The 27,160-nt window shown below is 44.4% G+C and overlaps 1 protein-coding gene across 3 annotated transcripts in view; it reads right to left on the reverse strand.

Annotated features, from left to right (window-relative positions):
• Window positions 1-5,792: 5,792 nt before the first annotated feature.
• LOC123754498 (RNA polymerase II-associated protein 1) overlaps window positions 5,793-27,160 on the reverse strand; it is a 53,275-nt gene continuing 31,907 nt past the window's right edge. For all 3 annotated transcript variants that reach the window (XM_069326301.1, XM_045736948.2, XM_045736947.2), the window contains exons 8-12: window positions 26,317-26,474; window positions 18,548-18,742; window positions 17,516-17,622; window positions 12,627-12,870; window positions 5,793-8,189 (exon numbers count right to left, since the gene is read on the reverse strand). In XM_069326301.1, coding sequence (XP_069182402.1) covers window positions 6,009-8,189; window positions 12,627-12,870; window positions 17,516-17,622; window positions 18,548-18,742; window positions 26,317-26,474 — 2,885 coding nt within the window. In that variant the 3' untranslated portion in view covers window positions 5,793-6,008. The remainder of the gene's footprint in view (window positions 8,190-12,626; window positions 12,871-17,515; window positions 17,623-18,547; window positions 18,743-26,316; window positions 26,475-27,160) is intronic.

Below are 27,160 nucleotides of genomic sequence, written 5' to 3' on the forward strand. Positions count from 1 at the left end.
GCAGTTCATTCTGGACTTGTCCTGTCTGAACCTCCCGAGTCTTTTGCCCCTTCTTTCAGATGACCACTCTGTCCCAGGTCTCGATGGTGTCCCTGGACCTCCGGAGCATGTATTGGTACGTCCTGATTAATCTGGGGTTCAGGGACTGACTCGGTTTTGTGGTGGGGCAACAGGCTTACCGTTTCTGTTGCCTTCCTTTAGGCTTAAATCTGGCACCTCTCTTATTACCTGGGTCTGTTTTTTTTATGGGGGTTTATCACCACTTGTATGGTGATCAGGGTTCTTCTTTGATGGTGCCCCACTGGAAGTTTTGTCTCAGCGGCAGTACAGCATGAAGTTTCTTGGCGATCCTTTCCTTTGTCTTTTCTTAGCTTGTCTTCGATTTCTGATCGGGTTGTTTAGTCCTTTCTCTCTCTTGGTTGTTTCAGGACCGTCATCTTATGCCTCATATTGTGTGGCGCTGGCGGAGCTGCTGCTGCTTGCGTTCGGGGTGGATGTCACCTCTGTTCTGTTCCACAAGCTTTCTCGAGACTGCTGGTTGATACCTGGTTGATGGGCTTCTGGGAGTTCTTCTACTGCCCAAGCCCGGCCCGAGGCCAGGCTTGACTTGTGAGAGTGGTCCACCAGGCTGTTGCTTGGAGTGGCCCGCAGGCCCACATACCCACCACAGCCCGGTTGGTCCGGCACTCCTTGGAGGTGAATTGACTGTTGCCACGATTTAATATATACACATCAGCCCAGTATAGCTCCAGGGTGCTTCCTGGTCTCGCCCAGAAAATGGAGTTTCATTACATTCAACGCTGGTTTTTTGGCTAATATCTCTTGTTTTCTGTATTTTTTATATTTTATTATAATGTATGTTACATATTCAGACATACAAATATAAACAATTCACAAAAAAAAATAAAACATTAATTTGTTCATGTTTTTTAGTGCAGGCTGGTCTTGAGGACCTAGATGTGGCAAAGCAGTTCCAATATTTTCATGACAAACATCTGCAGTCATCCTGAACTGGCCTTGGTTAATTCCATTCTTTCAGATAAGAACTGTGCATGGCACTAACAACCCGCCCTACTCTACAATTTTCATGTAAATCATTGGCAAACAGCAAATCTATTGCTAAGGATTTGGATGATATTTGTCACTTGTATTTCTACAACTACTCTCCATTTTATCAATAAACTTCCCTCTTGGTATATCATGTGTGTCAGGAAACGACTGTAACTTAGTTTTCCCATTTGGGTCATCGGATCACCTGCTGGAGGGGCTGCTCCCAGAAGTAGGTTTTGGGTGTGTGAGCTGGTGCTTGAGGGGGAGAGATCTTTGTACCAATGCTGGCAAGTGGTCGATTCAATAGGACTACCCTGTTGAAGAGGAAGAGCACTATTTGGCTGATGCACCCTTTCCTCTGCTGGTTCATGCTTAGGCTACATTGCTGCGCTAATACACGGCAGTGAGTTTGACAATAGGTGATGTCACAGTATTGTATGGGAGCAGCATGCACTGGCAGCAGCTGACAATTACGCGCACACAGGAGATTCGAGTGGTGGGACACCAAGTGGCAGCGGTTAAGTTATTTTACCTCTGACAGGTGTCTGAGGTAAAGTTATAGAGCACGTAGGTGGCAGCACTTTCCTTCTTTCACTATAGGTCACCGAGTCACTCACAGGTGCTTCTGCTTACAGATGACCACAATCTCGCATTGTCACATCTTTACTCATACCAGTCTGTTTCATTCTCGTTCATCTACAGATCTTTATCACACACTTGATCACTATTCAAGGCAATCACTGGTATATTTAATTAGAGACAAGGGGTAACTTGACAGTGAGGAAGTAATGGCCTGTAGTCTATTGGACTATGGATAGAACACACGTCAGCCAGGTATGATGTTCCTCACGAGAATGCCGGCGGTGGCTCCTGAAGGAGTTTGCTAGGACATGCAGCCACACACATACATGGGGAGGCATGCAGGACCATCAGGTCTATGAACTGCCCAGTAGCATCACAACACAGGTGCTAAATCCAATCACATGTGCCTATATATGATGTTAAAGGTAGCATCACAACTATGTAGTGGTTTCCCTTTTTGCAACAGTTGAGACTTGCCCCAAAGGTCACTTCTTATCTTATCCTGCCTGGCTGGCATTCCCTCTTGCAACAACCTTCACTTTCATCCCTGGCGGGCTCATGATATAATGTCTCTTCTTAATTTATACCGTAAGTTTTTCAGTAAACTTAATGCAAGAATTTTTTTTTTTTTAGTCGACCATGAACATTACTAAGTTTAAAAAGTCACATAACTGTAGACTTTACCTTGATGAAAACTTATATACATACTAGTGAGAGAGTGTGTATTTTATACAAGCACATATAACTGAGGAACTAGAAGTAAAGAATGGACACCACAAAATGGTACATGGTACTCCTTTCTCATGCTTCCTAAATTGGATTATGGCTGCCCTAACCTACTACTCTGCTTCTCCTTTGGTCTTTCATCGTCTTGACCCGGTTTGGTGCCTTCTTTTTGATAATTACTTACTTTCATTGTCTTGATGTTCTGCACCATGCTGGGTTGTACCTCTGCTCTGGTGCCTTTGTTCTTCTACCCTAAGCTTGTATGTCGAGACCATCGTCTTGTCGCTAGAGAATAATCAGTATCATTACTGCCTTTGCTTCCTCACATGGTCTCTACAACATCCTCATTCTCGCTTTTGTTGGGCTTTGGCTGTTGCCCCCTATGGTAGCCCTTGTTTCCTTGCACCACCTTCCTTTTTTTTCTACAAGGATGTCTCACAAGCCTCCCTTTAAGTGTGTGTTTACAATGTGTCTCCTCGTGTCAGTCCATCCTTGCCTCCCAGGGAGGGTCCCACTTGTTAAGTTATCAAGACCTTGACCCACATGGTGAACACTTCTACCCCTCCTATTGATAAGAAACACCTTTTCCTTGATCTTTTTTCTTTGCACTCAAATTCTGTTTCCCCTCTTCACAGATGGGTCTAAATCTGCCAACAGTGTTGAATACTCTGTCTTTCTGGCCCAAATCTTTGTGCTGCCATCCTTTGGAGGCTAGCATATTCACTGCTGAACTGTATGCGATTATTGCATTTACGTATGCCGCATACATATACAGTGTTCTCCGTATTCTCTCCATTTCAGCAATCTCTCCTGCTTTGAAGAGGGAAGTGAGTATTGAGTAGAAGACGGGACAGTACAAGTGATTTGTATATTGCAACCATTGTGATGCTATCCTTGGATTTGAAAGGCCTTGTAATCCATCCTATCATTTTTCTGGCTGATGCAATATTTGCTTGGTTGTGCTCCCTGAATGTTAGGTCGTCAGACATCATTATTCTCATTCTTTACATGCTGCTTTCCTACTATGGGCAGATTTGAGTGTGTTTTGTACCCTGTATTATGTTTAAGGTCCTCATTTTTACCATCCTGAGTACCTGGAATTTATCACTGTTAAACATCGTGTTATCTTCTGTTGCCCAGTCGAAAACTTTAAAAAACTTCAAGCAGATATTAATAATGTCTTCAGCAGAGGTAATTTTCATGCTAATTTATGTGTCTGCAAAGGATGATACAAAGCTGTGACTTTTAAATCTTTATTTAAGACAGTTGAGTTTTGTTGGATTCAGTCATATCGGTATTCCCTTACATGGGCATGTGGACAGTGCCGCTGAAGCAGTATCTTCTTGATGGATACTGCTAGTACGGGTACGGATAGCAGAAGCTATCCGTACTTGTTCTATTTCCTGAAAAATATTTTCCTATTCTGATTTCTACCCAGTCATCCATTGCTCACTCAAAGACTGTTCGCAGAGTCATTGCTTTTGTGTTACAAATAACAAACTGCATTCTCATAAGGGTAGTGTGTCCCCTTAGTCTTCCTCCCACCACTAATACTCATTGGGAAATGGCTCTGGTGACACCTAGGCATTTAATAGAATGCCACCCTGCTTCTTATTGTGTGAGCTGCATTGTCCCGCTTACAGTCTTGCAGATTGTCATGATTTTCAGGACGTTCCTGTCTTGCTTCCCAACTGTCCCATGTGGTAATTTGTCCCTCGATAGAATCCCTCGTGAATCCGATACCTTTGATATCGCTCGCCATATGTGCTTTTCTTCTCATGTTTACTCGAATCTATAATAGCAAATAAAATTCGTCTTCATCTTGAAAAACATAAATTAATAATTGAGTCGCAACATGGTTTTATAAATGGCCGTTCATGTTTAACAAATTTGTTATCTTTTTATTCTAGCATTGTTGAGGCAGTTGATAGTGGTAAGGATTGCGATGTTGTATACCTTGACTTTAGCAAAGCTTTTGATACAGTGCCACATGAAAGACTGATTAAAAAAATAGAGTCTCATGGTATTGGGGGTGCTATATTAAGCTGGATTAGGGCATGGCTATACCAAAGGAAACAGAGAGTTAGTATAAATGGAATCAAGTCAGAGTGGGAAAATGTTGTAAGTGGAGTGCCTCAAGGCTCTGTCCTGGGACCTCTGTTGTTTATAATATATATAAATGATTTAGATTCAGGTTTGAGTAGCAACATTTGCAAATTTGCCGATGATTCGAAAATCGGTAGGGAAATTAATTCGGAGGAGGACTCACTATCACTTCAAGTTGATCTAGATAGGGTTTTGAAATGGTCAAAGGATTGGCAGATGCAGTTTAATGCTGATAAATGTAAAGTTCTGAGGTTAGGTAATGATGATAGAGTTACAAGATACGAGCTAGATGGTGTTGTGATTGCGAAGTCGGATTGCGAAAGGGATCTGGGAGTTATGATTAGTAAGAATTTAAAACAAAAGGATCAATGCATAAATGTTCGTAATAAGGCAAATCGGACACTTGGATTTATTAATCGCAGCGTTAGTAACAAGACACCTGGTGTGGTTCTCAAGCTATATCTTGCTCTAGTTAGGCCCCATTTAGATTATGCAGTTCAGTTTTGGTCGCCATATTATAGAATGGATATAAATTCACTTGAACGTGTCCAGCGTAGGATGACTAAGTTAATTCCCCAAATTAGAAATCTTTCATATGAAGAAAGATTAACAAAGCTTAAGTTGCATTCACTGGAAAGGCGAAGAGTTAGGGGTGACATGATAGAGGTTTACAAGTGGATGAATGGACATAACCGGGGGGATATTAATAGGGTATTAAAAGTATCAACACAGGACAGAACACGAAACAATGGATATAAATTGGATAAGTTTAGATTTAGGAAAGACTTGGGTAAATACTGGTTCAGTAACAGGGTTGTTGATTTGTGGAACCAATTGCCGCGTAACATTGTGGAGGTGGGGTCCCTCGATTGTTTCAAGCACGGGTTGGACAAGTATATGAGTGGGATTGGGTGGTTATAGAATAGGAGCTGCCTCGTATGGGCCAATAGGCCTTCTGCAGTTACCTTTGTTCTTATGTTCTTATGTTCTTATGTTGACATTCCGAGTGATACTTGGTGCCTTTGTAGCACCAACAGTGTTGCTTGTTATTTAAGTCTCCCTGACTTGGTGCCTTTTTTTGATAGTGGTACTTAAATGCAATATGGTTGTCTATCCTAGCTTCTAGAAATTCATGCCCTTTAAACCATGTTCTTTATATAAATCTTCTTGTCTTAACTGTCATACTCTCCAACATCCTAATTTCTATAACATCATTGTAACCTGTCTTTCCTCTGTCACAATGTAAAATTCCTTATACAGTAGCCACATTTAAACTTGAGGCTTATAAAAAGCAGTGATCCTTCAAAATAAGAAAAGCAAAGACTATGTTCTTTGTTTAATGTTTTATTTCCTTTTTACAAGATATTCAGATAATCATACTTGAACATAAAGAGATTATGAAAAGTACATTTTTTGTGTAGTAATAAACACTATTTACAGTGTCAACCTTGCATTATTCCTACCAACATAGGCAGTCGGTAGGAATAATTTACACACTCGAATTTACACTTGTCTAGTAAAAACTATACTTAACGATTGTGTGTTTATGTCGCGGGCCTCTGCATATTAGCTTCTCTTGTAAGGTACAGATGGCAATGATGTGATGCTACTCTGTACAAAAATGGATTTCGTGCTGCAGTCACAGCCCCACAACCAATGCCTGACCTGTACTTGATGATCATTCCTTCATCTTCCTCGGCTGGTTCCACAAACTGACAAATGGGGATAAACTGTTCAACTTGTTCTGGAGTGAGGCGAAAGAACTGCAGTGCATCAGACATGTCACTCCACACTAACTGACGGAAGTCCACAGGCCAATACTGCTGCATTGGAATGAGAAGGAACAGAGCAAATGTGGAATCACCGTAAGATACACTGGTAAACTGCTCCAGCATATTCCTGTACCAATCAATACAAGAGTTAAAACCCTCAATTTTCCTGTTATAGTCTAAGTTTGCATAGCCCCCATCACGGAGCAGTTCAACAACACACCCCTGAAGGTTTGAGCTAATGCAAGCATCCAGAAACATGTCGCTGGCAACCAAATACACTAACGATAAGTGGTACATCCAGGTGCTATTTGTGGTTGTGTACAATGTGGTGTTTCTACGGTGCTTAAGGACAAGGTATGCCATTTGTAAGCACCTCGTGACTGTTAAAAGATCCTCAGGTGAAGACTGATCACTCGTGTGTTCTTGTTTTGTTTTTACCTGCTGAGGTTGGGGGGGATGCTGGGATATTTTGAAGACATGTTTGATGGGATACAGAGGCCAGTAATTGTCAAGAACAAGTGGAAATTCAGTCTGACTTATTGTTATGCCATTTATAATGAATGGAATGCCATGTTTTAGTACTATACTGGAGTCATATTCTCTTTTACTGACCAAACTTTTTATAAGTTCACTTCCCATTGACTTTAGAGCCTTACAGATATTTTCTGTCAAATGAAGTGGAGAGAGAACTGGCTGTGCTATAGCAGGAGACGTTAGAGGCTCATAATCATTGAGAGCCAAGTTCTCCACATAGGTACTCATCTCAACTAGATCCGATGTAAACTCTGGAGTACAGATTACATGCATCAAGAGTTTTTTAATTAAGTGTTCATCTCCCTTGTGAATACAGGACATCATGCACATCGCAGTTTCATGGTACAACTTTCTTCTATTACATCCTATCAAAGCTGCGAGCTGTAATACGTTGCATATGAAATGCGTCTCAATTCGAGTAAGCCACTGTGAAGACAATCGCTGAGTAGAACAACAAACTTTCTTTAAATATGTTAACATTTCATCAGAGTCTAAAATGGCACATGTTGATCGACTCTCAAGTGCTGGGTGAAGTGTGTGGAGTGACAACACGAGGTTCGTTAGTGGCAACAGCAAAGGGTAAGGAGAAGACGGCTGCACAACACGAACAACTTCACCGCCAAAGGTCACACAACCCAATGAACCCAAATTGTTTGGGTCACGTTCATTACCTGGAACAGAGTCGCTAATGAGTGAGGAATGACTTGGAAGGGCATTGATCAACCTTTTAAAAGTTGGAGAGTTCAGTGCAGGCAAGATTATGTTGCTATAAAGATACTTAATCCTGATGTTGTAGACCTCACTACTGTATGAAGCCTGATCTTTCCATTTAACATAGTAAGCTTCCAAGAAATTACAACAGCTACCCATAAGTCTAAGAGCCGAGAATGTGGTCTCATTGCTTCGTACTAGTTGAATTAACCATTTTGTGAAACATGTCTCCACTAACTGAGGTAGGTCTTGGAGGTCAGTCCATGTCAGTTCTGGTGGCACTAGCACCTCTGCCTTGCCATTATCACCAATCACTGTGCCCTGATTTAACTTCATTCTATTTACAAGAAGAGAATGTGTAGCAGCTACATTTACAGCACGCATCATAACGGTTATCATATGCGTTCCTACATCATAGTTAAATTTGTTTTTGGCCGTCTCTTCATTGACTGACACCTTATCCCTATAAAACAAAAGTTGTTTAACTAACATTGGGTAGAAGCTTGTAATGGCTTCTTGGGGTTTTGAGAGACCATAGCTTAAAAGCACACCCCACAAGGCATATGCTTCCTGGCTGAGGGTTAATGCTTCCTTGAGAGGTATACTGACTTCACTTGGCTCGAGGGATACGTATGTCAAGATTCGACTCATAATATCGTAAGTGTTGACCAATATGGCTGCCAGCTGCCGACCCTTGGCTGCCAAGATCTGAGGATAAGAAAACAAACTATTACCAAGCATTAACTATCACCTGAAATGGTGACAGTAGTACCCATTAGTTACATAGTTACCACCAAACTATCCCATCATCAGTCATATTAGGAATGTAATGGCAATATTTATATAAAGAATTTATACCAAGTCTTTCTTTATACAATAAATAACAAATACTTTCTTTATACAACAAAGAGTACCTGGGAAGATGGGACACCATGAGCATAGCTCACATCCTGTAAGTGCACTTGGGTAATTACTCTGAGTGCTTTGTCAGGATCTGAGTATGTGGTTAGGACGAGACTTGCATCTCAACGTCTAATCAGGATTAAGATTGCATATATCCTAATCCTGAACTTTCACAAATACATCGGTGGGATAAATATCCACACCTGTCATATTAGTGTTGCTTCAGTTGCCTAACAAATGTGGCAGTCTGTCATTCAAACATTTCCTATTCCAAAAACCCATCCCCTATCCAGAATTCTACCCTGTAAAGCATGTTATATGCAAATGTTGGTAGATTAATTGGCAGTTACAAAGATAGATCATATTTTATGGAACATAATATATCTCCCCATTGCTTTCTTCATTTAACCAAAATAGAAAATGTGAAATGTTCTTAGTCCTGTTATGTATTGGCTACATAAGAATAACTCTTAAGTACTTAATGGAGCAAAACCCAGGCCTTTAATGTCCAAACTGTAGTGTCCTGCTTAGTCATCTAGTAAATGTCCTGTTTTTCAGGGCGACTGTAGAAAATGGTTCCAAACTGTTGATAAAATCCTCAGTAAATTTAATTATTCACAATCTTTGTGAATTACCATAAACAATCAATTTGCCAAGGCAACTTATCGTGAGTGGGGTTATCCTCTTTTTCATTAGTCCTGTCATCAACTGGGAAAATGATTAATGATTAAAATGAGAGTCAATGATTAACTCTCCCAAGAAGCTTCCTCTCAAATCTATTCTTCCACGCTTCTTGTGCTCTGTCCACACTCAATCCATAGTGTCTCCTACTCAGCATAACTATCTTCACTCTTCCTCTCCTCCTTATACCTTCCAATTATAATAATGCATCATTCATCTGTTCATGATAACTGAACTATTTTACTAGTACAGATCTTTCTCCTCACTCTTACCACACAGAAACTAACTCACATCTTTCCATGACAACATCAGTTCTTATTCTATGAGCCAACACCAGACCCGCCTCGGATGACTCGTCTCCAATGTCGTGAGCTTCTCTCTCTTAAACTCACACTTCACTAGTATCTGCTATTTACAAGTACAGTAGAAGGATTTACACAACCACTCCATTATACTGCTTTCTAAGCTGCATCCCATCCTTACTTCTTCCTGTATTAAAATAGCTAATCAAGATCATTAGCTCTTTATACACTTGCCTACAGAGGATACAAGAGTACAGTAACACCCATCACTCAATATTCATAATCTTTTAACACCCCATTCATTATCCTCAGAATAACACCCATCCATTATCCATTTATTGAGGATTTTCAGAATCCTCAATAATTCTATAACACCCATTCATTAAGAACCTAAAAATCTATTCATCAGCACACCTTCCACACTCAACACAACCACCAAGACCCAGCACGACCAAACTCAACACACTGGGCGTTACCAAATGCCCATACATACATATATGTATGTGGACCATACATATATATTGAGCTTCCTCAGGAGTACAATATGGCTCTCCCAGGAGCACAATATGGCTCTCCCAGGAGCACAATATGGCTCTCCCAGGAGCACAATATGGCTCTCCCAGGAGCACAATATGGCTCTCCCAGAAGCACAATATGGCTCTCCCAGGAGCACAATATGGCTCTCCCAGGAGCACAATATGGCTCTCCCAGAAGCACAATATGGCTCTCCCAGGAGCACAATATGGCTCTCCCAGGAGCACAATATGGCTCTCCCAGGAGCACAATATGGCTCTCCCAGGAGCACAATATGGCTCTCCCAGGAGCACAATATGGCTCTCCCAGGAGCACAATATGGCTCCTGAAACTGAAGGACAAGAGCTATGTGGAGAGGTTAGAGGCATTAAATATGCTAAAACTAGAATATAGAAGAAAGACGCGATCTCATCACTACATACAAAAAAGTAACTTATCAATAAAATTGATATGGAAAAATTCCTGGGACCTGAAACTTTCTGTTATTGAAGTCATAGATTTAAACTAACTAAACAAAGCTGCCAAAGAAATATAAGAAAATTCATTTTCACAAAAAAAAGTGTGGTAGATGGTTGGGACAAATTAGGCAAGGTGGTGGTGGAGGCCAAAACCATCAGTAGTTTCAAAGCGTTATATGACAGATTACTGGGAAGACGTGACACCACGAGCATAGCTCTCATCCTGTAACTACACAACAAGGACCTGGCACTACCACACTTGCCAGAATAATAAATACCTGGCTCTACCACACCCAACACAGCAACAAGGACCCACCATGGCACTGAACTACAGGCCAGTTTCCCTAACTTGTATACCATGCAAGGTGATGGAGAAACTCATGAGGAAAAGGCTTGTAGAGCATCTGGAGGGAAATAGCTTTGTAACACACCACCAACATGGGTTCAGAGATGGTAAATCGTGTCTCACAGGTTTAATAGTATTCTATGACCAGGCAGGAAAGAGAAGGGTGGGCAGACTGTATTTTCCTGGACTGCCAGAAAGCCTTTGACACAGTACCCCATCAAAGGCTGTTAAAAAAGTTGGAGCAGCAGGCAGGAGTAAAAGGGAAGGTGCTCCAGTGGATAAGGGAGTATCTAAGCAATAGGAAACAGCGAGTAATGGTGAGGGGGGAGACATCAGAGTGGCGAGATGTCACCAGCGGAGTCCCCCAGGGCTCAGTACTTGGACCCATCCTGTTTCTAATATATGTAAACGATCTTCTGGAGGGTGTAGACTCATTCCTCTCAATGTTTGCTGATGATGCAAAAATTATGAGAAGAATCAAGACAGATGCAGATAGACAGAGACTACAGGATGACCTGGACAAACTGGAGGAATGGTCTAGAAAATGGCTGCTAAAGTTCAACTCAGGAAAGTGTAAAGTAATGAAATTAGGCGAAGGGAGCAGAAGGCTGAACACAAGGTACCATCTGGGAGGTGAAATCCTGCAAAAGTCAAATAGAGAGAAAGATCTGGGGGTTGATATCACACCGAACCTGTCCCCAGAGGCCCACATCAAAAGAGTATCATCAGCGGCATATGCTAGGTTGGCCAACATAAGAACTGGCTTTATAAATTTGTATAAGGAATTGTTCAGGACCCTGTATACTACTTATGTCAGACCAATCCTGGAATATGCAGCTCCAGCCTAGAGTCTATACCTAGTTAAACACAAGACAAAGTTAGAGAAGATTCAGCGGTATGCAACCAGGCTCGTCCCGGAACTAAGAGGAATGAGTTACGAGGAAAGGCTAAAGGAGTTGAACCTCATGTCCCTGGAAAACAGAAGAGTAAGGGGAGACATGATAACCACCTACAAAATTCTCAGGGGAATTGACAGGGTGGACAGACACACTCTTCAGCACGGGTGGAACACGAACACGGGGACACAGGTGGAAACTTAGTACCCAGATGAGCCACAGAGATGTTAAAAAGAATTTTTTCAGTGTCAGTAGATAATAAATGGAATGCACTATGAAGTGATGTGGTGGAGGTTGACCCCATACACAGTTTCAAATATAGATGTGATAGAGCCCAGTAGGCTCAGGAATCTGCACACCAGTTGATTGACAGTTGAGAGGCGGGACCAAAGAGACAAAGCTCAACCCCCACAAGCACAACTAGGCGAGTACTACCACATTCATCACAACAACAAGGACCTCAGAACTACCTCACTCCTGGATCATTCATGGTGGCATCTTCACTGCTACACAAACTTGTTTATAATAATATTCATAATAGCTTGTTGTCTGTACAAAAGCATTAAAACTTCACTCCCACTTAAAGTGCTTCAGCCCTACTGCTCATGCACTGTTTCCACCAATGTTTGCCTCTTGATGTACTCACAGTAGTGTACTGTGGCTGTCATTCATATTCTTGTTACCTTGCTGTGTCGATGCACATTGTTGACCTTGCATTACGTATAGATGTGGCATAGGGGTCAGGGAACTTTTTGTCTTTGGTCTTTCAAGTGGACTTGAAAGAGCTCAGAAAGCAAAACAATTAGGACATTATTTATACTATTACTCTTAAGTTAACTTTTCTATGAACATATTGTAACAAACTGTTGGAAGAGAACTAAGTTTGAGAATAGTTAAGACGAAGGACTGTTATGAAGCTGATTATACCAGCTCCCACAAGCCATCACCACCAGACGCAATAAATTATGCCAAATAACAGTAATAAAATATATTTTATAGTATTTAATTCAAGAGATGCAGCCTACCTTTAACAGATAGAGCGCATGCCTCAGAGGTATGCCATACACACAGGACATTGAGTCCACGCTCTCGCCTGTCAGCAGAGGAGACACATTGTGTGGAAGGAAACTGTCCACAATAACAGAGATGAGGCGGGGTGTCCGAGCCAGTGTCCAGGCAGCAGTAAGAGAGTGACGGATCATGCGAGTTAAGATTCCCAAGATGTTTATTACTGCCTCGGGACCTGGCTTGATGGTCTCCAACATGTACCTGCGGGTTGGCATTCCAATGTAATGACTCATTCTGATTTGGATAATGTGATGGAGAAATAGGAAGCATTGTTTTAAAGAAGTTTCTCCTTGAAGCTACTATCCTGATAATAGTGCTATACTACTAAGTGCCATCAGTCGCAGAGTTCTTATCTGGCCTACTGGGGACCACGAGCCAGAACCTGGCCCCCTCAGAGAAGCACTGGGAGCAGAGGCATGTATGAAAAATTTTATGTAAATTTATTCATGTCTGCCATCACCAAGGGAAGGCACCCAGTAAGTCAGTGAAACAAAACACACCACTGCTTGGTTAGAAATGAGACCGCAGCCTCAAAACAGACAAAAGAACTACTCCAACAATGTAAACAAGTTATCAAAAATTTGTGAAAGTAGTATGAGCTAGTTTACCTCACCTCCTCTCCTCTCATTTGGGGAGAGGGAAGGAGGAGGAAGACCGGGTCAGCTAGCTGCTGCTCCACCAGTTCTTGTGTGTACTGTGCCTGGTTACCCTCTCAGTTTGTTCGGACTCCGGTCTCCTGTCTTAGGCTAATTGGTGTTTTGTCAATGTTTTTTCCTGTGCACGGTTGTGCAGCGTGACCCAAGAGTTTAGTGTATTTGGCACAGCATGTGCCCAGGGTTACCTTCCCTATGTGCTCCATTTAGGTGTTGACCCTTTGCTGTCAGGGGGTTATCTTCCCTGGAGCGTTTGGGATTTTACCCTTTAAAGGGTCTGCCCACTTGTGGTGACCCTCCCCCTTCAGGTAAGCCAATTGTCTTGGACTGTGTCTTTCTTCGGTCCGAGGATGTTTTTGGCTGGTGGGGCACACTGTGGTTTGTGCGACCATGCTTGCATGCCGAGGTAGTCCTTCCAGCTTTATATACCTGGTTGGGTCTATGATTCTCCCTTGTTTACTTGTTCTCCATGGTCTGGTGCCTTGAGAACTTGCAGTCCTTGTTTTCATTCTTCGGTCCTTTCAGGGGCTTTTTAGTTAAATTTTTGCAGCATTCCACTTCGGGGTTTTATTCGTACCGTTCCTGCTGCTATTAGGTTTAACCTAGAGTCTGGGTGCAGATCATCCCCCTTTGGTCTTTCTCTTACCATTTCTGCCTGCATTGGGTTTCAAGAGTGCCTATTCAACTATACAGTCTTACTGGTGTAGTATTTCTCCATGCCTGGGCATACATACAGGGAGCACTCACCCTGCAGGTTCAGTGGTACTATGGATACCTCTGCCGAGTCTGCTCTGGCTTTGTACGAATTGCTTGTCCGTCGTCTGTGCCACCAGGTGATGTTCATTCTTTCAGGGATTATTTAATTTAGTAGAAACTGCTTTTGAAAGAATTAATGTTCTATAAGCAGCTGCTTGTGTATGAAGTAGTAATTATAGTGAGGTGATACTGTTGGTAACATTTGACCTTGTCATGCTGCCTGATGGGTCGATGACACCTTCGACCCAGAGTCGTGTGGGACTTTTTCCCAACACACTCTCCTTACCCACTCTCCTGATGTAGTTTTAAGGTATCTGACAGCAGCCAGATGTTTTGCAATTTTCTGTGTTGAAGTGGTCTAGGTTGTGTGCTCAGTTGGAGGTCCTGGATTTACCGCGCTTTGTGTTAAGGTTATGGAGGGCGGGGGAGTGGGGGGAAGGGAGGGATTATCTGAACCGTTGATTCATTCACACTTCTTCCTACTCTTGCAGCCGTGTGTGCCCTTCACTTCCTTCCTCTGCTACCGATCCCGAAGCATCTGAGGGTTCAGAGTTGGGGTTTGCTACTTTCGACTTGGGCAGGAAGGCAGTTGAGCCTACTGTTCCCATCGAGGCTTCTGGGTCTTTCCAGCCGGCCCTCCTCTTCTAAGACCTCTCCTTTGGACTCCACTTTTCTATCACAGGTGGTGGACGTTGGCTCTGTTCCAGGGCCCTCTTCTGTGGGTCTTGTTGCTGGGAGGGGAGTCGATGTGGGGCGCTTGGGTTCTGTCTGGCCCTTCATGGGGTCTGGTACCATCTGCAGAGGTTCTTTTGTTATGGGGGAGGGGTTTTCTTTTCTCCACTCCCTGTATGTGTTCAAAATGGGTGCCCCCCCCCCTCCCCAGGCTTTGTTTCCGAATGACTTTGGGTTGTTCAGTTTTGTCCTGGAGGTTTCCCACCACTTGAGTCCCCCAACAGTGGCTCAGAAGGTCCTTTGTGAGTACCTCCTGCGAGACCTAGATTACACCTTGATACAGACCCGGCCTCTTTTAAGCTCGATTCTTCTTCCTCCTGGGTGTGTTGCAAGGTTCCAGAGTTGTCCTGACTAGCAGACTCATTTGATCACCTCTGGGGTTTGGCACTGTTTCTGCCATTCCCGCACGCTTGAGGGGAGGGAGGTGTCTGTGCTGCAGGTATTTCTGGGGAACTCTTTTTGAGCCTCTCATTACTTGCTTTTTTTCTCATGCTCAAACCTTCAGTTGTCTGCTACGTTGGTTGCAGACGACCTTTGTACTCTTTCATACTTGAATTCTGTCGTGTACTTCTAAAGCCTTCTGATGCTGCAATCTGATTGGCTCGTGGTGGCCATTAGAAGCACTCAGTGAGGTTCCTCTTACAGGGGTTTTGGCCTCTGCTGCAGCTGCGTTGGTGGCCTCAAGCTGTGTGCTCCGATCCTCTGGGTGGCAGTGGCCATTTTTGCCTTCCATTTCAGGTTTTGGTTGTCTGTAATGGCCCAGTCCTTGGACTTTGCGTGGACCCCTGATTCTCATGTCCGCTTCTCCCTTTTCCCTCCTAATTCTGGAGGATATTGTTTCCCGGTTCCTGTTATCTACAAACACGGCTTGTCAGCTTATTTCTGACTTACTGTGTGGTCGTGGGGGTCATACTGGCCTCCCACAGCAGTTTGATGGGGCAAGGGCATCACCTGCTGTTGGTTGGAGCAAGTCATCCTTGGAGCCAGATGCTGGGACGAATGTGCTTCCTGCAGCCAATTTTTTACCTGGTTGGCACAGTGCCCACTCCTGCTTGATGGGGTTCTGAGAGTTGTTCTACTCCCCAAGCCCAGCCTGAGGCCAGGCTAGACTTGTGAGAAGGCTCTGTTCAGAAGGCTGACTCATGGTTTGCATTGGCCTTTTGAGGGTCGCCCCTTTGACAGGATGTGATCGACTTGAGAATTCGGTCCAGGACGGACCAAAACGTTGTCGTCCCTTCACTTTCTAGTGTGTGGTTTGGTCAACATTTCAGCCACGTTATTGTGACTTCTCGTCTGTTTCCAGTTCTAACACCGGACTCTCCAGATCTCCAGTTCATTCTCGACCTGTCCAGGTTCAACTGGTTGATTCCTTCACCACATTGTGCCAGGCCCGTCTCATTCTTGAGCCGGGCACTTTGATGACCTTCCTGGAACTCTGGGATGCATACTGGCACATCCCTATTCATCCGAGGTTCAGGGATTGGTTAGGCTTTGTCATGGGGCCGCAGACTTTCTGTTTTTGGGTTGTCCCGTTTACTGGCCGGTGTGGGCTCCCAGCTAGTGACCGTGTCTGCTAGCAGGAATGTGGTTCTTTCCCAGCTTGCCGGGCTTGGGTTCCCGGTGAATTGGCGGATGTCCCAGTTGGTTCCATCACAGGTACAGATTTGGCTGGGGTCTAATTTCGGATTCTAAGTCGGCATTGCTTTCCCTGCCTCCGGTGGCCTTGCTCCAGCTGCAGCACTGCCGTTGCTTAGTGTTGAGCAGGCACCGGGTGACTCAGCAGTTGCTCGAGCAGTTGTGTGGGAGCCTGAACTTTGTCCTTACTGTTCATGTCCTTATTATTTTACTACATTAAGTTGTGGCTATGAAACAAGAGAAACCTGTTTCACTACATGACTACATAACTGTGTAACAAGAGAGGCCTGTTTTACTACTACAAGTTGTCACTGTGTAACAAGAGAGGACTGTTTTACTACTACAAGTTGTCACTGTGTAACAAGAGAGGCCTGTTTTACTACATCAAGTTGTCACTGTGTAATAAGAGAGGCCTGTTTTACTACTACAAGTTGTCACTGTGTAACAAGAGAGGCCTGTTTTACTACTACAAGTTGTCACTGTGTAACAAGAGAGGCCTGTTTTACTACATCAAGTTGTCACTGTGTAATAAGAGAGGCCTGTTTTACTACTACAAGTTGTCACTGTGTAACAAGAGAGGCCTGTTTTACTACTACAAGTTGTCACTGTGTAACAAGAGAGGCCTGTTTTACTACATCAAGTTGTCACTGTGTAACAAGAGAGACCTGTTTTACTACATCAAGTTGTCACTGTGTAACAAGAGAGACCTGTTTTACTACATCAAGTTGTCACTGTGTAACAAGAGAGGCCTGTTTTACTACATCAAGTTGTCACTGTGTAACAAGAGAGGCCTGTTTTACTACATCAAGTTGTCACTGTGTAATAAGAGAGGCCTGTTTTACTACTACAAGTTGTCACTGTGTAACAAGAGAGGCCTGTTTTACTACTACAAGTTGTCACTGTGTAACAAGAGAGGCCTGTTTTACCACTACAAGTTGTCACTGTGTAACAAGAGAAACCTGTTATTTTACTGCAGTTTTACACGAGTTTTCGATGTTTTGTAGTTACAAAATATCATAATGTAGACAAGAAATACATAAATGATCAAACCAAATGCAACATATAAATACCTGAGCCTGATGTGTGTATCCATTCTAACCAATGCTCGAATCACATCCAACTTAACTATTTCGTAGTCTTTTAACTCTTGTTCCTCTTGGTCCAATTCTAGCCGTGCCTGAAACAATTCAATAACATTATGTGCATCACAAAATACAGTACAGGGCCAAGATTCACGAAGCAGTTACGCAAGCACTTATGAACCTGTACATTTTTTCCCAATCTTTGGCGGCTTTGTTTAAAATTATTTTACAGTTAAATTAAAGAGCTCCGAAGCATTAGGAGGCTGTTTATAACAATAACAACAGTTGATTGGTAATTTTTCATGCTTGTAAACTGTTTAATAAATGTCCCCAAAGCCGTCAAAGATCGAGGAAAGATGTACACGTTCATAAGTACAGTACTTGCGTAACTGCTTCGTGAATCTTTCCCCAGTACTACAATAATTTTCTGAAATCTAAAAACTGTAATTATCTGCATTCTATCTCCTGCTTACATGGGAACTGGGAATAATTTTACTTATTGTTTGCTGCGAATTCCCCGAGCTGCGGAGACGGCGGTGTGGCAAGTGGTGACGTCGTGCTCGTTTGCTTGTTTTTCTTTGGGAGGTTCTGTCCACTCATTTGACTTTCTGTAGTAGTTTCAAGCAGAATATGGGTTTGTTTTGGGATGCTTACCTTTCTGGGTGCCTGACCCAGTTGTTGGCAGACATGGAATGCTCCAAATCACATGTGCACTTCTATAGGCCATTACTCCTCGTGGCTCTCTGAGGGGGCCAGGTTCTGGCTTGTGGTCCCCGGTAGGCCTATGAACTTTATTCACACTGACTGATGCCAAAATCTAATATATTACATATCAGCCTAAATAGCTCTGGGGAGCTGAAGGGGCTCCTCCCAGAAATATAAATTATTTACATTTGTTCAGTTGGATGCAGGGTAGACGTCATGGTGTTAATGTATCTATACAATATTATCATACACATCTCCAGAAAATCTTTCTATTAATTTTTGGATTCTAAATGCATAGTAGTCAATATACTGTACCTTCTCACTGGCATGAATATCACTGGCTATTCCTGGCTCCAGCCCAGCAGGAACCCAGGGTTGTGCCAAGGCCAAGCACTGTTCATCAGGTTCACTGGCTATCAGGTAGAACAATCCTCGAACAGCTTCACTGTACACAAGGTGTGAAGAGTCATCTAGAGCAAATCTCAGGAGCAGAACAGCTCCAGCTTCTACCTGGTATTGAGTATAAAACATTTATCAGTTACTCATATAAACACTCATCAAATGCTTTCTTATTGCAGAGTACTTTCCAAATATATAGACAATGATAGAAATAGATAGAATGCCAAACCTCAGCCATCAAATGGAGGGATAGATAGCCCCATAATGCAGACACAAGATTGGATTTCTGACATGAAAGAGGGGTATTCAAACGATGAGGAAAACGCTTGCTTAAATTAACAAGAAATATGCATTCAACACAGAATGTCGAACTAATAGACATGATGAGCAAAAACAAATGGCAAATGGAGGCCTCAAGAAAAAAAAGCCACAAGGAAACAAATTTAAGGGAGCCTCCTTCCCATTTATTTCCATGTGGCTGTTTTCTGGAGGGTAACAATGCCCCAACACCCGCATAAGAGAGCATACCAGCTATAGAGAAGCAGGAGACACTCCAACAATAGGGAAACCCCAGCAGGCATCAACATGTGGTCGGAGATGACCATCCCAACAAGTCCTGACCCCAAATGACAAGACGACATGGTGCCACACCACAAGACGAAGCTGGAAAAAGTTCAGAAGTATGCCACTAGGCTAGTCCCAGAATTAAGAGGCACGAGTTATGAGGAATGGCTGAGGAAACTGCACCTCACGTCTCTGGAAGACAGAAGAGCTCGGGGAGACGTGATCGCCATGTCCCCGGGCCTCGTCATGCTTATGTTGCCTTGGGTCGACTCTCTCAACCAGCCATCTCTTTTTGAGTGCCTGCAGTCTCTTCTCCTCCCTGGTGAGTCCCTGGTTTTCACTTTCTGTGGGTAGTTAGTTTCAGGGAGTCACACAGCCCATCCTCTAAACAAAGCCCCAAAGTCCATTCCATGCACCCGCCAAACCCCCTGTTTTTGAACGAAAAGTGATTTACACACGATGCACAATTGATGATGTCCGAACACTTCCGGAACAAGTGTTTCGCTGACAACTTTTGTTCGAACAACAACGCTGTAAATGCTTCACCCACATACTACAAATACAAATAATCGCCAACAGAACCTAAACACCTAACCTAACCTAACCAGTGCCTAAATATGCACAATATGCTAATATTTAGTAATATTAATTTATATTTGAGAAAAGCTCTGTTATGAATGAATAGCATGTTAAAATTGATGAATGCGTCTTTGGGGTCGACCACTGGATAGATTGGACTTGGTCTGAGGACGGATTGAGTCACAAGAGTCTCTTCCAGAAAACCAGCATTGAATGTATTGAAGTGCCTCTTTCTGGATGAGCTCCGATGGCTCCCTGATTTTCTCCCTTTCTTTCAGATTCGTCAGCTGGTGTTTGTCTTCACATCTCCTCTAGGACTAGGACCTCCCTATCTTCCCCAGCTTGGAGGGCTGGGGGAGATAGGGAACTCCATCTTCCCCATCATGCTAGTTTCAAGAGATTTGAAAATTTTTGTGGGGGAATCCCCTTTGGCTCCCCGGAGATATCCAGGCTGACATGGATATTATTAGTTTTCCGGCATCAGTCAAAGTGCATGGAGTTGGACATACCGGGGACCACGAGCCAGAACCTGGCCCCTTCAGATGAGGCACGAGGAGCAATGCCTTATAGAAATCCCCATGTGGTTGGGTGCATTCTATGTCTGCCATTGACCGGGTTTGGCACCCAGAAAGGTAGGCGTCCCAAAACAAACCCCTACTCTGGTGAAAATATTGCTACCGAAAGTCGAACGAGTGGACAGAACTACAGTGCCGCCGAGACAAAGCACGCAGGTGAGAGACCAACAACGAAGCCACCTGCGCCCCATACAAGTGATGATAAACCCGAGTCAGAAACTCCAGACGCAAAGACTCGAAAAGAAGAATGAACCAGCCTCAAACCGGGCTTGACCGATCTGCGGAAAGAGGCAGAGCCACGGGAAGACCCTTGGGTTTGGATACTGAGCAAGCAGCGCCTGAAACCAAGGCTGGGCCGGCCACCAAGGAGCCAGAAGGACAACTCAGAAGCCAGCAGGCTACGTGTATGCAAATCCTCAGCGACCAATGCAGCCGAAAGGGAAGGAAGCTGCACATGAAGCTGCATCACTCAAACATCCTGCGGAAGGGCAGGGGCAAACAAGCACGCATTGAGATGCTCAAATTCGCCCCCCAGGAAAACCTGCAATGTTGTCCGAGTCTCCCGCCACTCAAGCGTGGGGATCAACAGAATGTATGCCGCTTTTCCAAATAGAAGAGAGGGCAGTCTGCAAACCAGGATGACTCCGGAATTCATAACGAATCCAGTAAGGACACGAAGATCCATACACGAAGGAACAGAAACCACCATGAAAGCATAATCCAGGTCGCGCAGGAGGTAAGTCGCAAGGGCTTCCTGAACCACATGGGACGGGACGCGGGAAACCGAAAACCTCTGGAAGAACGGAACCGAAGAACCGTCGGGGTCACGGAACCGAACCCAGGGAGGGGTAGACGCCAAATCCAATTAGTACGAGGAGGGAGCGAAAAAGAACCCCACCTCCTTTTAACACCAAACCCCACTCTGAGGGTACAAAAACCCAGGTGGGTCCAATGGGGCCCAAGGCCCCCAAGTCAACCCTTACCCGGCCCCGGGGCCGAGTTATCCTCCAAACCCCTACCTCTAAAGAAAAGGCAGGAGCAACCAAAAAAGCAGGAACAAAGGGGGCTCACTGGTCAAACCCAGAAGCTCTGACAGGAGGATTAGGCTCGAATGCCTTCGCCGCCACCCCCGGAAGGGGACTCCCCCAAGACCGCCCGAGTCTCAACACCAACTAGACCCTGCCCCCGGCTCAAAAACCCTCAGATGTTTCGGAGCCGGGAGCAAGGTGGGACAGAACTGGATTATCAACAAAAGGGAAAGGACATGGGGGCAAAGGAGGCGGATGGAACCAAAGTTGAAGCGACTCCCACCCCCAAGTTCGCATCCCTAAAACCATAACAGGGCAGTCTTGGGGCATCCGGGAAAGCGACCAACCTATTGTGTTGCAGTAACCTGAATCTAGCAAGCAACGCAGCTGCTGCCTGCACCCTCATATCATGATCAATAGCTTGGGTGAACTGGAGCACGTACAAACAAAAACGTTGCACGACTCAGGTTCAAAAGAATCACCGACCCTACAGGCAGCATGGCCGAGGCACAACCGGTGATTGTCACCCCGAGACAACAGGACAGAGCAACCATCAACCTTGCATGAAGCTAGAGGGGACTCAAAGGTCACATCCATCAGATCCCGGAGCCCCCGTGGGGTTTCCCAGGGCCCTTAGCCTTGGTAAAAGCTAAGGGAAGTCCAGGCAGTGTACTGTGAACCAGCACCCAACACTACCAAGCAAACTTCTAAAAACTGAGCCCCCGGGATGTGTCCACTCACTGGGGGGGGGGGGGGGGCGCCTAGCAGGGGGTACCACCAAGAACACAGATATATATATCAAAATAAAGACCCCCCCAGGTCTTATAGTGGGCAACCAACAAAGGTAGACCCTCACCAGGCAGGAAAACAAAAAAGAAAACCCCTGCAAGAGGACAACATCCCCAGGCAGAACAGAGCCAGTCGCTATAATAGGTGATAACTAGCAATGCAGTACCCTGTGCCCCTACCAGTGATGAAACCTACCTCCTACCTAGAGGCAAATAAGGGTAACAAAAACCCCAGCCGACTCCAAGGGCAGCCAAGTACTGAGTAGTAAAAGACACAGCGGAGGTAGGTCCCAAGGTGTCTTATGTAAGGTGGCCCCCAAGCCCCAAGGGCAGTACTTACAGGGCATCTAGGGAAGGAAACCCTAGGTGCATGCAGCCTGTGTACTGTAAATATTACTCCTGGCTCACACACCACCTGTAGAGACAGACCACACCACAAGGCACAGAAACTGAGACCAATTCAGGACCCAGAGGTACATGACCTGCCAGTATCACATCAGCCAAGAACTGTCGGTTGGATCGCCGGCGCGAGGGTCTGCGGCTCCCCCTTCCCGGGGAGGGGGGGGGGGGTTGCTCAGTCAGCGTCGCGGCAACATGATGACATCATGCTCATTTGCTACCTTTCGTTTAGGGAGTTCTGTCCACTCGTTCGGCTTTCGGTAGCAATATTTTCACCAGAATAGGGGTTTGTTTTGGGGCACCTACCTTTCTGGGTGCCAGACCCGGTCGATGGCAGACACAGAATGCTCCCAACCACACGGGAGTTTCTATAAGCAATTGCTCCTTGTGCCTCATCTGAGGGGGGCCAGGTTCTGGCTCATTGTCTCCGGAAGGCCGAACTCCATACACTTTGACTGATGCCAGAAAACCAATAATATCCATGTCAGCCTGGATATCTCCAGGGAGCCGAAGGGGATTTTCCCAGAAAATTGTCGAATCTCTTGAAACTAGCATGATGGGGAAGGTGGAGTTCCCTATCACCCCCAGCCCTCCAAGCTGGGGGAGATAGGGAGGATATAGTCCTAGAGGAGATGTGAAGACAAACACCAGCTGACGAATCTGAAAGAAAGGGAGAAAATCAGGGAGCCACCGGAGCTCATCCAGAAAGAGGCGTTTCAATACTTTAATACTGGTTTTCTGGAAGAGCCTCTTATGACTCGACCCCATCCTCAGACCATGTCAATGGTTGCCGGAACAACCGTGGACATCTTCAAGAGGAAACTAGATTGTTTCCTCCAAGGAGTGCCGGACCAACCGGGCTGTGGTGGATATGTGGGCATGTAGGTCGCTCCAAGCAACAGCCTAGTGGACCAAACTCTCACAAGTCAAGCATAGCCTCAGGCCGGGCATGGGGAGTAGAAGAACTCCCAGAACCCCATCAACCAGGCAACCAGGCATTCTATCCAGTGGTCGATCCCAAAGACGCATTCATCAATTTTAACATTCTGTTCATTCAAAACAGCTTTTCTCAAATATAAATTAATATTATTAAATATTAGCATATTGTGTATATTTAGGCACTGGTTAGGTGTTTAGGTTCTGTTGGCGATTATTTGTATTCGTAGTATGTGGGTGAAGCATTTACAGAGTTGTCGTTCGAACAAAAGTTATCAGGGAAGCACTTGTTCTGGAAGTGTTCGGACATCATCAGTTGTGAGTCGTGTGTAAACCATTTTTTATTAAAAAACAGGGGGTTTGGTGGGTGCATGGAACGAACTTTGGGGCTTTGTTTAGAGGATGGGCTGTGTGACTCCCTGAAACTAACTACCCACAGAAACTGAAAACCAGGGACTCACCAGGGAGGAGAAGAGACTGCAGGCACTCAAAAAGAGATGGCTGGTTGAGAGAGTCGACCCAAGGCAACATAAGCATGACGAGGCCCTGGGACATTAGCTAAATACTTGGCTGCCAAGACCCTGTTAGACAGCCAAAACCCCCAAGCCCAAATATCAGCTTAGGACATGTTATCAGAGAGCACTGAGAGGGCAGCATACTTACAAACATCATGGGCATGAGAGTAGACCACAGGCTTGCTAGACTTAATATGATACTGGACAACCTGAGAAACACGAGCCTTGGAACAGGGAACCAAGGAAATAAAAGATCTAGTGAACCAGGGCCAAGAGCATAAAAACCCCGCCTCTGGACGAGAGCATGAAGCTTCCCAACCCAGCGGGCAGCATGGCGGAGGCAGAAGGAGTGAACATTACCACGTGGCACAGACGACACACAACTCTCGTACTCGCACATGGTGAGAGCAGGTTCGGCACGGATATCCATTGCACCATTAAACCTGCAGGTTTTTTTCCAGGGTCTTCATGTAATGGCCCGACACGAAGCCTAGGCACTGGGATCACTACACCAGAATCCAGGAATAGGAAACAGGTCTTCTATAGAAGGGAAGTCTCTATTTATTGGTATACGAATGGGGTAAGAGTCATATGGACAATGAGTAGTCGTATGGTTAAGAGTAGACAAACACAGCTCACCTGAGGCTGAAAAAGTCGACCTCAGTGTGTCTTGGTTAGGTCGCACAAACCCCAGTGTGGTCCGCCAGCCAAAATGTGGCTCCCAACCCCAGGGAAAACGGAAAACAGCACATGGGGAAAAAAACCCTGTGCACATGCAGCTCCAAGTACAGTAGTAGTATTATTTAGGATTACTATTATTATAATAACAAAAACAATAATAATAATAATAATAATACAACAGAACCTCGGTATTCAGATTTAATTGACTCCTGAAGGCGAGATGAATGCCGAACAGTTTTTTCCATAAGGAGTAATGTAAATTGGATTAATGTTTTAGACCACAAAAATAAACACAGTATATTTATACAATAAATATATGAAATAAATACAAATACAGTACTGTATATACTTTACATTCATTCAGGAGAGATGTTGACACATGTGGAAGGTAGTGAGGGAGAGAGATTCTTTGGGAGCCCCCCTACCATTATCACAGCTCGGTCAGAGTGATATTTTTCAAGAAAACTTTTCCCTTCCCCATTTTGCACACATTTCTTTTATTAGAGAACTAGATTTAGTCATACCAAATTCGGTAGCAAGAACAGACAAACAGGCACCACATTCATATTTAGTTACAAGTTCTTTCTTCATCTCTATCATGGTTCTAACGATTTACCTTTTTGCTTGGCTCTTACCATAAAATTTCTTAGGTGACATGGTGACTTATTTACACCAATAATATCCAAAATATCTAAGAGAAAATAGTAGTGGGTTGTGCACTGAGTGACAGCTATGGCGATACTAATGTGTCACGGTCACGTGTTTACGTCTCAATGTCGAGCAAACGGACAAATACCGAACATGAACACGGCGCCTGAATGCCGAAAAGTGCAGATTGGGAGCAGTGCAAATACCGAGGTTCCTCTGCAATAATAATGTTATTTTGGGAAAAGTACATACATACAAAATGAATCACAAGAACAATGTTGGATTTCTAGATAGAACAAGTATATACTCTGCCTAAGGCCTCTAATACACACAGCGTTTCAGGCATAAAGTACCCTACACTCCCGGCTCACACAGCACAAACATGTGTTGAAACAGCCACAAAGAAAAAACCACCACCACTTGGCCAAAGCAGAACACGGGAGCCAGAGTGACAGAGGGCGGCACCTCACATCTACCATCAGCAAAGAACTGAGGGTGGAGCAGCCAGTTGACCCAGTCTGCCGCCCTCCTCCCCCCCAGACAAGGGGCAGAGGCGAGGCAAATTATCTCATGCAAGTTTCATGAATTTTTTATCATTTGTTTACATAGTTGGGTTCTTTTAGTGATATTGAGGCATTGGTCTTGCTTCTAACCAGAAGTGATCTGTTATATTATGCTGAGTTTCTGGGATGCTTCCCTGTTGGTGGCAAACATCGTTAATATTCAGTCAATTGTTTTATAGTGCTACTGCTCTTGGTGCCTCCTTGTAGGGGGCGCAGGTACTGGCTCGTGGTCTTTGGTAGGCCAAAAAGAATTCCGCAACTGGTGGTACAGTTGTGGAATTCATAGTAATTTGGCACTAAATCCGCATTATAGCTTCAGAGAGCCACAGAAAATTGACACCATTAATGCATTAGATTTGAATAAGTACTGAAGATCATAACAAATATTTAAAACAATATTTGATCTTACTGCTAGCTGTAATACAGGGGGGCTGACACATGTATCATAAAGGCCTTCCTTGGCATTCCTGAGGATGTTAGCCAAAGTACGTAAGCCAACGTGACGCTGCTGCAGCACTTGCGAACGTATGAGTGTGAAAAGTTCATCAAGAGTGTAGCCGGCTCGACCTGAAATTATGGAAGATTTGAGAATATTTCATTAGGCACAAGATAAAAAACCAGTGTTGCATGTAATGAAACACATCTTTCTGGGCGAGACCCGGAGGCCTCCCGGAGTTAACCGGGCTGATATGAATGTATTAGACCCTGGCATTAATCAATGCACATGGAGTTCTAGGCCTACCGGGGATCACAAGCCAGAACCTGGCCTCTCAGAAAGGCACAAAGAGCAATGGCCTATAGAAACCCCTGTGTGGTTGGCAGCATTCTATGTCTGCCATCGACCAAGTTAGGCACCCAGAAAGGTAAGCGCCCCAAAACAAACCCCCTATTCTGGTTAAAATATTGCTACTGAAAGCCGAACTAGTGGACAGAACTCCCCAAATGAAAATGAGCGAACAAGCATGATGTCACCACGTCGCTGCGCCTCTGTCTGCACAACCCCCCCCACCCCTCCTTGGGAGGGGGGAAGGGGGAGTCCCAGCCTCCAGTGTCAACTATCCCATCTGCAGTTCTAAGGCTGGATGTCAAAAACCACAAAAAAAAAAAAAAAAATAATAATAAAAAAAAGCATTGAATGTAATGAAATGCCATTTTTTGGGTGAGTCCAGGAGGTTCCCTGGAGCTATCCAGGCTGATAGGGATAGTCCTAACTTTTGGTATCAGTCGATGTGGATGGATCCTAAGCCTATTGG

This window comes from Procambarus clarkii, chromosome 18 (genome assembly GCF_040958095.1).
Source record: "Procambarus clarkii isolate CNS0578487 chromosome 18, FALCON_Pclarkii_2.0, whole genome shotgun sequence".
Classification (NCBI taxonomy): Eukaryota; Metazoa; Arthropoda; class Malacostraca; order Decapoda; family Cambaridae; genus Procambarus; species Procambarus clarkii.